The sequence below is a fragment of the Artemia sp. Qi Xiang Cuo genome, chromosome 10, assembly GCF_049724085.1.
Source record: "Artemia sp. Qi Xiang Cuo chromosome 10, ASM4972408v1, whole genome shotgun sequence".
Classification (NCBI taxonomy): Eukaryota; Metazoa; Arthropoda; class Branchiopoda; order Anostraca; family Artemiidae; genus Artemia; species Artemia sp. Qi Xiang Cuo.
Genome location: NC_142803.1, coordinates 44,928,708 through 44,946,592, shown reverse-complemented (window position 1 = coordinate 44,946,592; position 17,885 = coordinate 44,928,708). Strand labels below are relative to the sequence as shown.

The window sequence follows — 17,885 nt, the reverse complement described above, 5'->3', positions numbered from 1 at the left end:
TTAAAATTCCGTTTTCAGACTTTCGGAATCTGTATATTTCCACAAACATTACAATCCTTCTTTTTTTATGATTATTTTCTTCCATGTTTTCTTCTCTTTTGTTCAAAAATGTGTTATTATGTTTATATAGCATCTCCTTGAACTTTTGGAAATACATACTAGTTATTTGCGACATTCCGATAATAAAATAATTTTCGTTATTAATTTATGCAGTCAGCTCAAAGTCATTAGTGTTTAAGCAGAGCCCACAGTCGCATTGGAAAGGGTTCAGTCTCCCCCCCCCCCGAAGCACAGTTTAACCCTCCGTTTTCCTGATGTTTGGAAGCCATCTTAATATATATATATATATATATATATATATATATATATATATATATATATATATATATATATATATAGAGGACTGGTTGTTTAGTCAATTAGAATATGAATATATGATAAATAAAAATAGCCCAATTAATCTGAAATATTACCATTCAAATAATAAAAGGTATCTGGATAATCTCTTAGTAATAAATTGCGCAGAGTTTATGGAGATTTCATAAAATATTTATCCACAAGAGTTAATTCTGGAGCCTAGCTATGGGACAGGACACTCTGACCATTTCTTAGATTTAAATATTATTATTTCAGATAATAATAAATTAGTTTTTAAAATATATAATAAAACTAATGATTTTAATTTTGAAGTAATTAATTTTCCATTCCTTGAAAGTAATATACATGCAAATATTACTTATTCAGCTTATTATTCCCAATTAGCTAGGTATGCAAGAATTTGAATTAATTACACAGATTTTAAAAATAGATGTAAAACGCTTAGCCAAAAACTTGTCTTGAGAGTTTTTTCTGCCAATAAAATTAGTTGGCAATTTAAAAAATTTAGTTTTCTGTATCATGAACTTTCAGGTAAATATACAAGAAATTATAAAGAAATACTGAAAGATATTTTAATATAATTTCTCTTTCACTTTTCTTTTTTGGAATTTTTTATTTGTACATTGTTTCCAAACCAGCTTGAAGGACTTTAAATGTATAATTGGTTCCAGATACCAATAAAACACTTTGTTTTATAACTCACGTCCAGGACCATAGTCTTTAGTGGTTCCAGAATTACAAATACAAACTGCCAATAAAACCAGTAGGCAATTTAAAAAAATTAGTTTTCTGTATCATGAACGTTTAGGTAAATATAGAAAAAATTATAAAGAAATACTGAAAGATATTTTTATATAATTTCTCTTTCACTTTTCTTTTTTGTAATTTTGTGTTTGTACATTGTTTCCAAACCAGCTTGAAGGACTTTAAATCTATAATTGGTTCCAGATACCAATAAAACACTTTGTTTTATAACTCACGTCCCGACCATAGTCTTTAATTGTTCCAGAATTGTTTTTGCGTTTCATTGACCCAAGGGATTTCGTTAAGGATAGAACCAATCTTATTTTGTATGTAAATTTTGAATGATTTTACTAGTATGCTTGTATCTCACAAGTTTTAGCTAACATAGGGATACCATAAAAGATCTTATGGTAGAGCTCCACTGTGCCGGGTAAAGAAAGTAAAGCGTCGAAACCCGTTAAGGCAGGTGGTATTGTTCTGATGAGCCCTAATGAAAGGTTATTACTTGGAAATATTTCGTTAGATTTAAGGTTATTTTTCTTGTAAATTTAAAACGGCTTACATTTATTGATGACGACTTTGCATGGATTTGGACATTTCGATTTGGTTGACGGTTCGGTTATACTGTTTTGTGCTAGGTAATTGGATAGATGAGTAAGGTTAAAACCTCGTTCAAGTGCACATTTATCTCAATTGCTGGATTAGGATGACAGTTCTTTTCTTCATCTCGCTCTCTCTTTTTTTTTTCTTTTTTTTTCTTTTAGCCAAGTAATTACCTTTAAAACATTATATGAATCCAAGTTGGATCTAGTGCTGGTGGAGGAATCATCAAAAATTCTTCCCCGACGGACCTTAATCCTGGTCCAGTGTTTTTACCTGTTATTGATGATTATTTGGTCAATTTATTATTTTTTAAGATGGTAGTATTAATGTTTGAAGCAAAGGCTCTATTTAGGGTAATGTTTTTTGAAATTATGGCTCCATTTGTTTTTTTTTAATTAGTTAGAATAACCTTATTACTCGCGGACTTTTTGCTTGGCTTCTGGAGATGTTTTGGACATTGTTTTGTTTGTCGTTTTGGTTTTATTTGATTTCTGATTTTATATTGAATAATAATGGTAATAATAATATTAGTGGAGGAAAAATACAGTTTGACCTTGGGGAAATTGCAACAGATTTTTTTTTTTACACCAAAATGTTAAAAAAAATTAGCTTAATCACAAAAAAAAATTCCTCTGAATCCCCCTTGCACAACTACCCGAAATCTCCCTTAAAGGGGTAAAATGAGGGGGGAAATCGGAATTTCTATTTGGACGTATTTTTGGGTTTAAGTGGTCGTGGTCGATATTGTCGCCAATGAACTGGATGAAAATTCCAGGAGTCATCCCTGGAAATTCTGTACCATGAGTTACTGCGGTAGAACGCTTGAATCGAAGCACTTCAGAGTAAGAAGTAGAAAAACCTACTCTATTCAGCTGGTCGATGAGAAAACGTGAACCAGATTGGTGGTGTAGCTGGACTCCAAGGTATACTTGTAAAGGAGCGAGCAAAGATCGGGAACGGCAAGCCTGCGTTATTGCTTGACCGATTGAACCTACCTGTAGGTCCTTGTCTGATCCCGTGATTAGCTGAGAAAGAAAGAGCCTCAGATATTGTGGTAAGAAATTTACAACTTTTTCCTTTTTTTCTATACTGCTCAGGCTCAGGCAGTCAGAGTCTGTACACTGCGCTAACCTAATGTCATTCCTACTTACTTTGGCCACTGTCTCTATCATGAACTTCAGCTGGTCTTCTTCACTCGGCTGCGGAGTTCTGTAAAAATCACGAAAGATCTCCTGTGCTGTTTGTCGGAAAGTCACAACACCAATCGCCGTAGGTTTCATTAAGGAGTAATTTTATATGCTTTGTGGTGTACGGCGACAGGTCTGGCCCAAGAAAAAGCCTCATCTTTTCCACTATTTCTTTTACTGTAAACTGTTCATCTTCGAGTACTTCGAAATAATTAACAGCTTTAATGAATGCATCTCGATTTGTACGCTACTGTGGTCTTCCAGCAGCGTTCACCAGATCAGTGGCACTAGAGTACCACTTTGGAATTTCTCTGAGAGTTTTGAAGTTAGAGTAGCATATCTTATGATACACTGCATCAGCTGCACGCAAATCCGAGCTTATAGAATTCAGACTGCTGCGGACAGGATTAGCCCAATCGTCATTTTTCCTAGAATCACAGCCCTGAAGAATCGATTTTTTCACTTCAATTGGGGTCACTTTTTGGCACTCGTCATTTTAGGCTTTTTTTCGTCTCAGACGGAAGGACTAGCTTCGTATTGCAGAACATATAGTTTGACTTCACATCATATGCGTCTTGCCTAGATCTAGTGTATCTGTTTAGAGAAACTTCAGTATCACCGGAATCGTCATTCTTTCTTTTTCCGAGATAAGCTATGGACGTCTGACGGCAGTAGTCTTTTCTACACTGGCTGTGTACTATTTCACCGTCTTCAACTGTTATCTGTTCACCTCGTTGCACACTGGCCTCATTGATTTGAAGAGCTCCTTTGTTCATGATTCTGACACTTACACCACCAGTACGGATGCTGCGGCTGCAGAGCTTGCAACGTTCATCTTCTTCCTCCATGAATAGGGTGTAATATGAAAACTGCAAACAAAAATTTATTAGGCGAGAAAGAGGAGGTTTTTGTACGAGCCACATTGTAGTCACACTTGCGACTAAACCCAAACCTGAGCCCTGCTTCTGACACGAAAACAACCCACAAAGCGAATCTATCCATTAGATTTGTCAGTTCGACACCTCTAATCAGCCTCAAGCAAGGAGGCGCAGTTAAGAATTTTGACCAATTAAGCGGTGCTCAGACATAGGGCGTAAAGTGAGGAACCAAAGTACCTTAAGTTGTACTTAAGGTTTACCGCTCGTTCACACGTAAAAATAGAATTTAGGAACTATAAAGCCAGTGTCTTAAATATGACGCGTCGCACTTTCCAAGCTGCACAAATTATTTCCTTCTATTTCTGCTCTGCCTCATAACATAAAACATTTGAAAACAGCTTGAGCTATAAGGAAAGCTCAAAATTTTCACTAAAGTTTGAATTCACTTTACGACCGCTTAAGATCAGTGCGGGAATGTACTTTAAACCTTATGACCGGTCGTAAAGTGGAGTTAAATTACTTTGCGACCTGTGTGTGAGGACCGCTTTAGAGAAAGCCTTGAAGGGATGGGCTAGCGCGAATTTCAAAAACTAGGTCACTAGTCAGACGTTGTATTTGTATCCAAGACATTGATTTTAGCAGCCACAAGTGTGACTATAATGTGGCTCGGGCGTTAGAACACTAGCCCTCTCATGGTAAAATGCAAATCATCGTCTTAATGACGGAGAAACTTAGTACCATCTATTAAAAGCATTGTCTTTTTTTCACCTCATGCCCCTGCAAAATTAGGTAAAGGAAAAACCCCTTACTGGCTTTGTCTGCGTTTTTGGAACTCTCTTCCCAGCCTTCCCTTTTCTTGCTTTGAACCTTCACTTTCTTTTGGAAGTTCTTATTCACTAGAAGTTCGCTATAACTAGGTAGCAACATGTGTATGCACTTAGACTTATGACGCATTCACACATAGCGGATTGTGAAAACCGAGCCGATTTTCATAACTGCTTGGATTTCCACTATGTGTAAATGCTCTATTAGCAAATCTCCAGCAAACACGAAAAGAGACGCACCAGGGAATATGATATTGAACTCTCGTCAAAACGGTGTTAGAGACAGCATGTGTATGCACTTAGACCTATGGCGCATTCACACATAGCGGAAATCCGAGCGGATTGTGAAAACCGAGCCGATTTTCTGACCGATTTTCGCAATCTGCTCGGATTTCCACTATGTGTAAATGCTCTATTAGCGAATCTCCAGCAAACTTTTGTCTCCTCTCCAAATTTTGTAGAGCCGTTTGATTATCTTTTTCCTTAAGATGATATCTTGATCTCCCCCTCTTTTTTCCTTGTAACTGGAAAACGGGAGGAAAGGCAAGCCACAGAACAATCAAAGTAACATATTCATTCTTTTCGCACTGGGAAACCCCAGAAAACAGGTCTTGCAGACTGTTGTACATGATCTATATTTTCCCCCTCTTGTCCCCTTAAGGGGGGAAACGGGGGAACAACTTATTATACAACAATAAAAAAAAACGCATATTCGATCTTCTTGGACCCAAGAGCATCAGAAATGCCATTATCAGCATAAAAAACTACCGGTTGTAGATTTTCGAGTTTTCCCCTTTCCCCCCGTTTTTCACCATGTTCCGCCAATGGGATTCTTAGGGACTTTTGGTATGTTGTAAAGAATTTTTTTTCTCTACAAAATGGTGTAAAAATTATTTATATTGCAATTTTATCCCGGATCTTCGATTTTTTCTGTAGATTTACTGGGCGGATTTTATGCTCCTCCAATACCCCCATATTTTTGGAACACGGCTATAGCCACCTGTGGTTTATAGTTGGTGGGCCACATATTCTACGAGTACTGCTCCTACCAGTACGGTTGCAACAAGCGTACTACCTGTGGGGAGTAAATGGCACAGTATTTGTCCCACGGTATCATAGGCCCGCCACACCAGTGTTTTATATATATACCTTTGGAGGGGGACGGACCCTCCAGTATAAATTATAATGACATTAACCTAAAACTCTCTTTCCAAACCTAACTGGGTCCAAGGAATATGCAAAAGCGAGCCTAGAAAATATAACTCACTTTTACTGACCAACCTGTATAATCCAACATAAGCTTGTATGAACCTTACCGAAGTCATAGAGGAACTCACGAACTATTGGAATGAACTACTGACATGAGTTCCCTGAGATGGATTAACTAAAAACATATATACACAAGAGGTCAACTCACTTCTATCGCCAAATCTAAGGAAGAAGCGGGACATTTGTCCGTTAATTATGGGAAGGGGTCCACCACCCAACCTATTCTAAGCTTCAACTCTTCACCCCTTCCCAGCGGGGAAACCACTTATTATACAACAATAAAAAAAACGCATATTCGATCTTCTTGGACCCAAGAGCATCAGAAATGCCATTCTCAGCATCAAAAACTACCGGTTGTGGATTTTCGAGTTTTCCACTTTCCTCCCATTTTTCACCCTGTTCCCCCGAGGGGATTTTTAGGGACTTTTGATATGTTGTACATAATTTTTTTCTCTACAAAATGGTGTAAAAATTATTTATATTGCAATTTTATCCCGGATCGTCGATTTTTTCCGTAGATTTACTGGGCAATTGGGGTGGTTTGTTAATTCTTTCAGTAACGAATGGAACAAAAATCTTTTAGATTCTGAAGTACGGCAGTGAATAAGGGACAAGAAATGTACAGAATGAGAAACAACACGAGGTTAGCGAAACCTAGATTGAGAGTATCCTGTCTGGGGATTTCTTGGTCCACATCTTGCCTGGAATTCTTCGAAGAACTTTTAATGGTCATCTGTTTTTTTCCACCGTCTTTTGAACTGGACTATCAATTCTTGTCAAGTATTCTTTTGATTTTTTCTGTCTTTTGCATTTAAGAAGATCGTCATATGCTGCTCAATTGCGTCTCGCCTAAGGGAGTTTCAGAAGCTTTAATCAAAACATGATTATTCAAAATATTTAGTTTCTGATTCCTTTGAACGGTTGGATAGTACATACATTTTTACTAATCGAGACCGAGACATATATGAATAGGGTGAAAGGTTTCACTCAGGCCTACGTGTACCCTAATTAAAAAGAGTACGGCTGGGTAGTGATGAATTTTCAATGCTCATCGTTTGTATGCAAAACAAAAATTCTATGAAATGGGAGCATAAAATTTTCCCCAAAAAACACACAAAATATTTGCAAACGTCAGGAAAAAAAACCATGGCATATTTTAAGAAATAGGATGTTTTTGTTTATTAGATGCAGTGGCGGATCCAGGGGGGGGGGCCCTCTTAGCGTAGTCTAAGATAGTGTAATTGACTTAATTTACTAAGTTTGCGTTAATTAAACTTGCTCCTAACGCAAGTTGAGCGGATCAACCTATTTTGCGCCCCCCTAAATTTTTTTTTCGTATCAACCTATTCCCCCCCCCCCTAAAAAAAAAAAAAAAATCCTGGATCCGCCCCTGATTAGATGTGTACTAAATCAAAAACGCATTGACAAAAAAAGGGAGATCTGCCCGATTATCTCTCGCCTCTACACCCAAACAAAGTGGTTAATGGTTCAGACGGCAAAACTGTGTAGAGGGTGTATATTGGCTTGAAATGTAGGCAAGGGAGTCTTAGCCAGTGTTGACCGATTTCCACTATATCGGCTTATAAAATTCTAATTTGGCTACTGAATTTTTCAAAACACTACAACCAAAACATAATAGTTTTAGCCAGGCAAACATTAAAAACTTATCTTTCGCCAAATACTTGCTGCGTCAAAAGATAGAAATCGGCTCTTTCTTCTAAAAACTGGCAGAGTTGGAAGTACTGAATAAAGATAGGTTTGGATAAGGGTCAAATTTTGCTTCGTTAGACGGATTTTATGTCAGCCATTAAAAATTTTTCTTTTGCTTCTTTATTGGAGCAGAATTGAAAAAGTCACTTCTTCCGGTTTTTTTTTTTTTTTTTTTTTTTTTATGAATACGGAAGCGTTTATGTTTTGAGCTTATTTGTTCAACTTTTTGGAAGTCTTGAACTGTTTGAGATAAAAATCCATAGAAAGCATTGAGTATGTGCATTTTCTAAGAAAACCCCAGTTTCGCTTTCAGTGAGAGTGCATAGAATTCGTCTAGCTACGGGGCTTGATCGTCTTTGCTTGAAAAAAATTTACCCTCTTTTATCAGCATTTTTACACCGACCTCCTTGTCTGAAACTAAAGGCAATCGTTTACACAAGATTTTAGGTCTATGAACAAACAACTAATACCACAAGTCGCAATACAGCGCAAAGCTCTTTTTCACTGAAAACAACGAAAATACTAACTCGTTTATTAAGCTTAGGATAAACAAATTCAAAGAAAAGTTTTGAACTTTAGCACGACACTTTCATAAAAGTAACAACTTGTCACAGAACTAATCGCCATAGTAAATACGCGTTTTTACTACTATTAACAGGAATTGGGCTAATGAGGTACTTCTTCTTAACCTCATAGACAAATTTTAACTAGGAGTATTATATTAGCTCATGAATGGGAATGGTCTAATGACAAATGGGCTAATAACAGGAAATGGGCTAATGAGATATTTTTATTGAGCTTTATAAATGTAGTTTAGCTACAGCAATGGGTTTATAACAGGAAATAGACTACTGAGGTATTCCTAATAAGCACTATAAATGTAGTTTAACTGGAGCAACAGGCTCATGGCAGGAAATGGACTATTGAGGTACTTCTTATTAATCTCACAGATAAATTTTAACTAGGAGTATTACATTAGCTCATGAATAGGAATGGTCTAATAACAGGAAATGGGCTAATGAGATATTTTTATTGAGCTTTATAAATGTAGTTTAGCTAGAGCAATGGGTTTATAACAGGAAATAGGCTACTGAGGTATTCCTAATAAGCACTATAAATGTAGTTTAACTGGAGCAACAGGCTCATGGCAGGAAATGGACTATTGAGGTACTTCTTATTAAGTTCACAGATAAATTTTAACTAGGAGTATTACATTAGCTCATGAATAGGAATGGTCTAATAACAGGAAATGGGCTAATGAGATATTTTTATTGAGCTGTATAAATGTAGTTTAGCTAGAGCAATGGGCTTATAACAGGAAATAGTCTACTGAGGTATTCCTAATAAGCACTTTAAATGTAGTTTAACTAGAGCAACAGGCTCATGGCAGGAAATGGACTATTGAGGTGTTTCTAATGAGCTTTATAAATATGGTTTAACTAGAGCAATGGGCTAAAGGCACGAATTAGGATAGTGAGGTATTTCTATTGGACTTTATATAATTTTAATTTAACCCAAACAATCGTACAAGGTCTTGAATAGGACATGGGGCTAATAACAGGGAATGAACACACTTGGAATTTCTAATGAATATCATAAATGTAGTCTAATGGAAGCTATTATATGAGCTCTTAGATAGGGGAGGGGCTAATATCAAGTGGTCTATTAGACAAAAATGGGCTAGTAAAGTATTTATAATGAACATTGTTCATACAGTTTAACTAGAACAATACTAATTGAACTGATAGGACGGCCATCCGTTGAACTAGCTTTTGGATAGGTTATGGGCTAATAACATGAAAAGGACTAATTTTGCATCCCTATTAAGCATTATAAATACAATTTAACTAAAACATTATATTATATTTTGGATAGGGAGTGGGCTAAAGGCAAGTGAGCTATTAACAGCAAATGAGCTAATAAATTATTTCTAATGAGTATTATAAATATAGTTTAATTATAATAAATACGCTAATTAAACTAAAAAGACGGTCATCCTTTACATTAGCTTTTGGAATGGACTAATAACACAAAATGGGCTAATTTGATATTCCTAACGAATATTATAAATATAGTCTAACTAAAATAATTGTATGAGCTCTTGGATAGGGAATGAGCTAATGGTCAGTGGGCAAGTGAAAAAAGTGCTAATAAAGCATTTCTAATGAGTATTGTAAATATACTTTAATTGTAACAATTGTATCAATTGATCAAAGAGAACGGCCATCCGTGATCTCATTTACACATTGGTATCTCACATCATCTAACTATGAGGAAATTATGATCACGGTTAAAGAGATATTGCTAAGATACCATGTCGGAATGTCGGAACTTAAGGAAATGTCTTTATGTACACATCGCATAATACAAAATTAAAACTGTGCATAATAGCATTTTCACCTTTCGGGAGATACCCGGACTATCGAATAACCCCTACCTTCTCATCTATACCTACATCTACTGCCTAGCATTGAAAAAAAATCGTTGAACAAAGTTTTTAAAAACGGTTGATTTGTGGGACAAGTTCTATGACCGAACATAAGCTTTTGCGTCAGAATAATAACTATTACAATTAATAATAACCTTATTAATAACTATTTATAAATCAAGGATTGAGAAACAACTATACTGAGTCACAACTAAGCACAATAACATCTTTTGGTATGTATCTTTACCAGGTATGCTCCTACCACAAATGAGGGGAAAATGGATTCTCAAAATTTGTAGCTCAATATATATTACCCCCCCCCCCCTCTCCCCTTCATGCCCAATTAAGTGAACAAAACTTGGTACAGTAATGACTTAATTACTTTTTATATTTTTGGCTTACAAGTGTCACAAGATAAATAAAATAAATTACTGGCTTTCGCCTCAAACGCAGCAATGCTACTCTCATTAAAAAAAAACAACAAACAATTGCATTTCTTTTCCAAAGCAATGTGAGCCAAACTTCCTTATCCTTTGGCTTAAGACAACAAAAATACTAAGAAAATAAAAATGACTAAAAGCACTTTGGGACAAGGACAAATACTCTCATAAATACAAATTAAAAGTTTTAGAAACAAGAAAAACAGGTATAAATATGAATATTCCTTAGAGAATTATCAAAGGTAATGTACAATTTATCACAACACAGAGTTAGAAACTGCGAACTTATTGTTATATTTACGAAAAGCGTTGATACTATATTTTAAATTATAGCTTACATAGCCCCTACATTTTTATTAATAGCATTTATCTATTTTTTCTGCCCTAAACTATTATCTTCTGTTTATAATTTTCTTTCATATTTTAAAAAAAACTAGTTGAATTGGCTGAATAAAACTTTCTGGAATCAGCTAATTTTCTTTGAGAGATTAAAGCGAGTTGGTCTGATAAATATTATTTGAGGATAATTATGTATTTGATAGCTATCATTCGAATAATTGTTGCAAAGTAATTATACAAGTAAATATCAGGTTTTAAAGTTCTGGTGCTAATCAATTCAAAATTGTTTTTATTTTAAATGGTATAGAAGATAGAAAATGATATATGCTCTTCCTGATAGTGAAAACCTATCCTTTTTTATGTTAACGTTATTACTATCACTTCTCTTCCATAAATTAATTCTCAACACACAACATTTTCTTTCCAAAAATTTTAAAAAGATACTTAAAAAAAATAGTGAATACTTAAAAAGAGCCCTTGTAAAGAAATCTCTTTTTTTGTAGTCTTAACTTTTTGGGGCTAACCCAGTCAAAAGATACATAAAAATATATTTAAATATATTAAATACGGATTTTAAGAATCCATGTTTAAATACTATTTTATGAACTAGGATATGAAATGTATACCCCGTAAAATATAATTATTTGTAATGAAATGAAATAAAATGTATCAAATGAAATCCGGTACTCTCCCTTGATACGGCCTTGAGTACCATCTAGTATTTCGTATTTTCTCCAACGAGGTAGTTCTTATGAGAAAAAAACCTTCTCCTGGCAAAATTTTTGCTCTGGATTTATTCCTGAATTTCTATTTCCTATCTCTACTAATTTTCTAGACCATGAAGAGTAACTTCAAAAATTTCTCTTCAAAAGTCCGCACCTTCATCTTCATTATTACTCTAGAATGGTTTGGACATACCTCAGTTCACAGTTTATAGTTTTTCATTTTAATTAGGGGGTTTGGACCCCTCCCCCCTAAATGTTTGTTTTGGCTCGTAAAAGTGTAATAAAATGAACATAAACAAATTTCTGATGCATTTTTACCCAGACCAATAGTTTAGAAAAAAATAGAAAAAAAAACCAAAGTTTTTTTTTCATACCCAGACCAATAGATTCCCCCGGAACCTTTTTTAGGTTTACACTCCCCTCCCCCACCTTCTACATCAAAAGCGAAATACAGCTTTTCCAGTGCAAGATAGACCAGTGTATATAAATACATTCAAAAACATATAAATCGAAGATGCATACTTTCGTTAATTATAGAGATTTATAGTCTTTTAACTTTTAAGCTATTTAACTTTCAACTTTATCAAATGAACTTTATTAATTAATTAGCTTAATAAGTGCTTTCATTTAGTTTTTGCATATTTACTTGGTTAGTTTTGTTTTAGTTATTTGGCTTTTCATGCATGTTATTAACTGAAAATTACAACATCTTTATCAAAAATTCATACCTTGATGAATCCTCAAACCCAAGAAAAAGGTGATGAGCAAGTGACGCTTCAAGTTATACTATAAAAAGAACGGGGAAACTTCGATCATATTTCACGTTTTATTATGTACAAGATGTGTTCAAAATGCGCGAATTCAAGATAGGTTCTTTCGTCGGGTACAAATATACGTAGTCTTTTAACTTTTAATCTGCTTGACTTTTAACTTCATTGACTTAATAAGTGTTTTTAATTGTCAATTAGTTAATAACTCAACAGCCCAAAAACTATTACCTAGAAAACTTTCTTGGCAGGTTAATAAATGAAAACCAAAATAGTTGGATCGAAAACATTGACACGAGATATCACGAGTTATTCATATTACATGTTACACTACAGAAATATAAGTTCAAAATACATAAATTCAAGAACTTTTTTTAGCTACAAATATACGAGTCTAAAGTACTATGAACTTTTAATGATTTTTCAACTTGTCAGCCCAAAAACTGTTACTTAAAAGGTCTTTTGAGCATATTAAACGTTTTAAAAAAATCCGATAAGCAAGTTATGCTAGAAGTTAAACATATTACACTAATAAAAGAACAGGAACTGGAAATTTTCTTCTCTATTCTACAACTTTTCTACTTGAACTTATAGCTATATTCTACTTAATACACTACAACATATTCTACAATAACTTCTAATATTTTTGGAAATTATCTAAGGAAACACTGATAGTTCAGTTAATTTTCAAAAAACTCTGAGTAATCATCCTTCGGCTTTTTGCTAGGGCGACTCCCTTTCCGTTCAATAGTCTTGAATCTTTTAAAGAATTTTCTGGCAGTTCTGGGTGTCTTTTCAGGGGATTCAAAAAGATCATCCGGTAAATCGTAGACAGTCAAAGCAGCCGATGATTTGGAAGCAATAACCGTTTCATTACTACACTGATCCTCTTCTCCCGTCTAAAAAATAAGAAAAAAAACGATGCAGTAACCATTAGTCGTTTTATATATACTGCTATTGCAAATTATTTACAACATTTTACGATGTAAAAAAATAAAATAAAATAGGTGGCGCTCAACCGTCTGCTCTAAAATATTCCTGTTTGAGATACCTTTCTCCTATTATTGCGAATCCAGCAGCCTGGACCATGTTAAACTCCAAACAGAAACCTTTGAAAAAAATATTACCTTAAAAAAATACTTTTTACAAAATACGAAACAAATGGCTGTGTGTATCTAGATCCAAATTGGCGTGGTAGACCTATAATAATTTTTCGAAATCGTTTGCTAAGCCACAAGCTCCTCATACTGTCCAGATCAACCTCGTGATCAGGTTAGCCCAACTAACCCCTAAGAGAGACGGATACGACAGCAGAGATTGCCCGAATACACTTCCAAGTTTAAAGCCTCTGCTTTTGGTCACCTATCACACAATCTCCAGAGACAAGTTCACAGCCTGGGTTAAAATACGAAAAAAAATTTCAATTTTGAGGTGGAAATTTGTAATTTTTTTCAGAAAAGAGGGGGAAGGTCCTTTGTTCAATCTTGGTAGTGAAGGGAGATTCATCGTCTATTACCTAGCCCTAAGTCCAAAACTGATTCCGTCGGAGATGCTCGAAGACAAATCGTATCAACACGAACATTCTTTTTCATGTCGCCTGACCTTTGAGATCGAATATCGACACCCGAAATTGGAATAAAAATCTAATATAACCTAAGTCTAACAAATTGAGAGTTTATTGGGACTTCATTCATGTTAAAACTAAGCCCTCACTGTAATAGCTGAGTCATTAGCGTGCTAAACTTTCAATCCCATATCTTTCTAGATAGAGGTGCGAGCTCTGATGTCACCGATTATTTAGTTTGAAACGAGGGTCAGTGGTATGACTCCTGGCTGAAAGGCCAAGAAATTAAGATCAGCAACGCCGGTAGGTCAAATCCAGCTTCATTTCCTTTTTTATCTTTCACTCATTGTGCACCGTGATTCAATTTGTAATCAGCCCACGCCAAATTTATTAACTGAATAATTTTTTTTGATTACAGGATATTTATAAATTTAATTTTATGATTGGTAATACAAATATAATAAATGAGATAAACATCCAAAAACGATAAAAAAAAAAAAAAAAAAAAAAAAAAAAACTGTAAAGATGACATACACTCAACAGTCCCTGAATACATGGAAGAAACAAGAAAACAGAAAGACAAATTTAAGTGAGAACCACCTGAATTAACGAGGAGGCAACAAAAATCGTGTTGGAGAACCTCCTCCCCTGACCCATAGCGACGAATATCACGATTTTTCTTATTCTAGACATTATTTTCATGTTTCACGAATAAAATAGACACATATTTGAGCGGTTACCAGTTCTTTTTAGTGGTTAATTATATATTTTAACCAAGAAGACAGGTCACACCTTGTTGACATCAAGGTCAAACAAAAATTTTCAAGCTGCATAATGGAAGGTCCTAAGCAGAGTTACCGGGCCTCCCCCACACAAAAATCCTCCCAGCCCATCGTCAAATAGCATAAGCAAACATTATAAGATTTCCACAAGCAGTCACAAACGAGAATACCCAAATGACATTTCAAAAGAAGGCGTGATTACAGACAACAAAAACAGTCTTTTTTTGTTATTGTTTACTTTACCAACTTCTTGTCAGTTTTATTGAAGTACCAAGGATAGTCAAAATGAAACCTAATTGTTTGTTACGGTTAAGTAAAAGCTTACATAGCCATATATGTTTTATTTTAAATAATTAGGAAAAATCGAGGGTTCAGCTTTTAATAAATAGAAAAACCTCAATATACAGTTATTCAATTTTTGGTAATAGCGAGCACGAAAAAAAAAAGATTGAAAATTAGTAAAAATAGCTTTCCTTAGAAAGTGTAGTTGTCTTTGAGGATTGACAAATTGTTCATGTTTGAATTTTTGCGGCCAAAAAGCGTCGTCAAATTTCATAATTAGCTTCACTTTTTTATCTTCGCGGTTCAACATGGCAACACTGACGAAAATGTGACAATACCCAACCTAAGATTGGTTCAAGGGACGAAAAATCTTTTTATTTCCCTTTAACAAATTTTGAAATGTTTCTCCCTTGTAATGATATAAAAAGTCACGCCATTTTTGCAAAAAAAAAAAAAAAAAAAAAAAAAAAAAAAAAAAAAACCTAAGGTTCTGGTTTATAGTTGGTGGGCCACATATTCTACGAGTACTGCTCCTACCAGTACGGTTGCAACAAGCGTACTGCATGTGGGGAGTAAATGGCACAGTATTTGTCCCACGGTATCATAGGCCCGCCACACCAGTGTTTTATATATATACCTTTGGAGGGGGACGGACCCTCCAGTATAAATTATAATGACATTAACCTAAAACTCTCTTTCCAAACCTAACTGGGTCCAAGGAATATGCAAAAGCGAGCCTAGAAAATATAACTCACTTTTACTGACCAACCTGTATAATCCAACATAAGCTTGTATGAACCTTACCGAAGTCTTAGAGGAACTCACGAACTATTGGAATGAACTACTGACATGAGTTCCCTGAGATGGATTAACTAAAAACATATATACACAAGAGGTCAACTCACTTCTATCGCCAAATCTAAGGAAGAAGCGGGACATTTGTCCGTTAATTATGGGAAGGGGTCCAACACCCAACCTATTCAAAGCTTCAACTCTTCACCCCTTCCCATCAAGTTCCAATGTCCTTTAAATGCTTCCCTTATGACCTCTTCCCAATTCTTTCTGGGATTAAATATAAAAACAAACAAGCAAGTTTTTCACCTGAAAACAAGGAGCAACATTAAAGCTTAAAACGAACTGAAATCATCCTGTATATGAGAAGGGTTGTCCCTACTTCAAGTCTTAAAGTTCTTAAAAAACACTTCTCATTCAAATTCAATTGCCCTTGTGTTTTAGGAGTCGTCCTTAATGATTTGGGACACAAAATTCAAACTTAAGCGTAAAGAGTGAAGGTTGAGGAAAGGGACAGCATCCCTCATATACAAAATAATTTCTATTCGTTTTAAGTTTTAATATTACTCCTTACTTTCAGTTGAAAAACCCTCTTTTTTAAACGTAATTTCGGACCATTTTCCAAATCATGCCAGGAAATCTCCCTTCCCCCGTGTAAAATTTCTCCTGGAAAATCCGTTTTCCCCCAAAAATTCCCCCGTGAAATACCACCGCAAAACATTCCTACTCCCCTGAAAAATTTAAGTATATTTTTCAGTAACAAAAATTATATGTAAACAATGTGCAAATTGCACAGCTCACAGCCATCTTTCCAGAGGCTGTGGGGAGGGGGGGGGGGTCTGTCATCCTCAGAGGCAAGGTTATTGGACCTTCCAGCTTCTGAGTCAAATAGGTTTCTTAAAATTTTGACTAGATGTCTTTGGAGAAAAGGGGCGTGGGAGGGGGCTAGGTGCTCTCCTATCTTTTTGGTCGCTCACTTGAAAAGGCACTACACCTTTTAATTTCCGTTCGAACGAGCCCTCTCCTGATCTTCTAGGACCATTGGTTCGATTCAATTACCCCTGTGGGAAAAAAGAACAAATTAGCACGCATCCATGATCTTTCTTTTGCCCAAAATAACAAAATTCTAGGTATTTGTAGATAGGAGCATTAAACTTCTATTGGAAAGTTGAGAAATATGGTGAATCTGAAGGGATGATTTCCTGAAGGGAAGATGGATGGACTTTTGGAGGGAGTTTCCTCTCGTTTTCAAAAAGCAGACTAATTTTCTGAGGCTAGTAGCTTTTGATGATTAACATTAAACTTGAATAATTTTATATATTCAGAACTAAGATTAAAAGTCAATCGTTTGATGCATTAATTGTTATTCAAAATTTTCATCCTGTTTTTTAGAGCCTTTGGGTTTTTTACTCCTATTTTTCGCTACCAGTTCGTTACCATCAACTGTTTCATGACCTGTTTTTCTTTTGGCCCTAGATGAATGGTCAAAAAGCACAATCCTTAGCAATCCATCCTCCTTCATTTCTTACATTTTAGCCGTAAAAAGTGGAATCGAACCACATTTGAAGTACGTGAAACGAGCACCTAAGAATATCGTCAGACACTTCCTCGGGGAAACATTTAACAAATCTTCCTTAGCCATTCAAAGGGCCCACGTCTCAGAGCCATACTTGACCATTGACATTAGCGTAGCTTCCAATATTCTAATCTTAGTTCGTATGTTTATCTTCCTATTTTTCCAAACTATTCCAACTGTGAAGAAACACCCTGGGTCTTGGGTATTCTTCTTAAAACATCTTCACTGCATCAACTGTCTTTACTAATAATATTACTCAGGTAAGTGAAAATATCCACTTGATTGAATTTCCGGCTACCTACAATTACCTCTTCATTCTCATTCGTTCATAGTCTAAGCGAATGAAAGATCTTAAGCCGAACCGGCCAGCCATGACAAAAAACCAACAAAGAGAAAAATCTCTAAAAAAAAACAAACAAACAAACGAGACTGTGGCCAATGGAGAGAAAAGGAAAACAACAGAAACAAAACAACGCGGATATTTCGCCTGTATACAAACAAGGCGTCTTCAGCACAAAAGACAAAAAAAACAAAAAAAACCAGAAAAAACTAAAAACCACAACCAGACAAAAAAAAAACAAAACACGAAAAATTTGT

General features: G+C 35.1%; 1 protein-coding gene across 1 annotated transcript in view; it reads right to left on the bottom strand.

Annotated features, from left to right (window-relative positions):
* Nucleotides 1–10,368: 10,368 nt before the first annotated feature.
* LOC148947804 (uncharacterized) overlaps nt 10,369–17,885 on the bottom strand; it is a 92,099-nt gene continuing 84,582 nt past the window's right edge. The window contains exon 15 of the mRNA XM_089096015.1: nt 10,369–13,191. Within this exon, the coding sequence (XP_088952141.1) occupies nt 12,973–13,191 (219 nt within the window). The 3' untranslated portion in view covers nt 10,369–12,972. The remainder of the gene's footprint in view (nt 13,192–17,885) is intronic.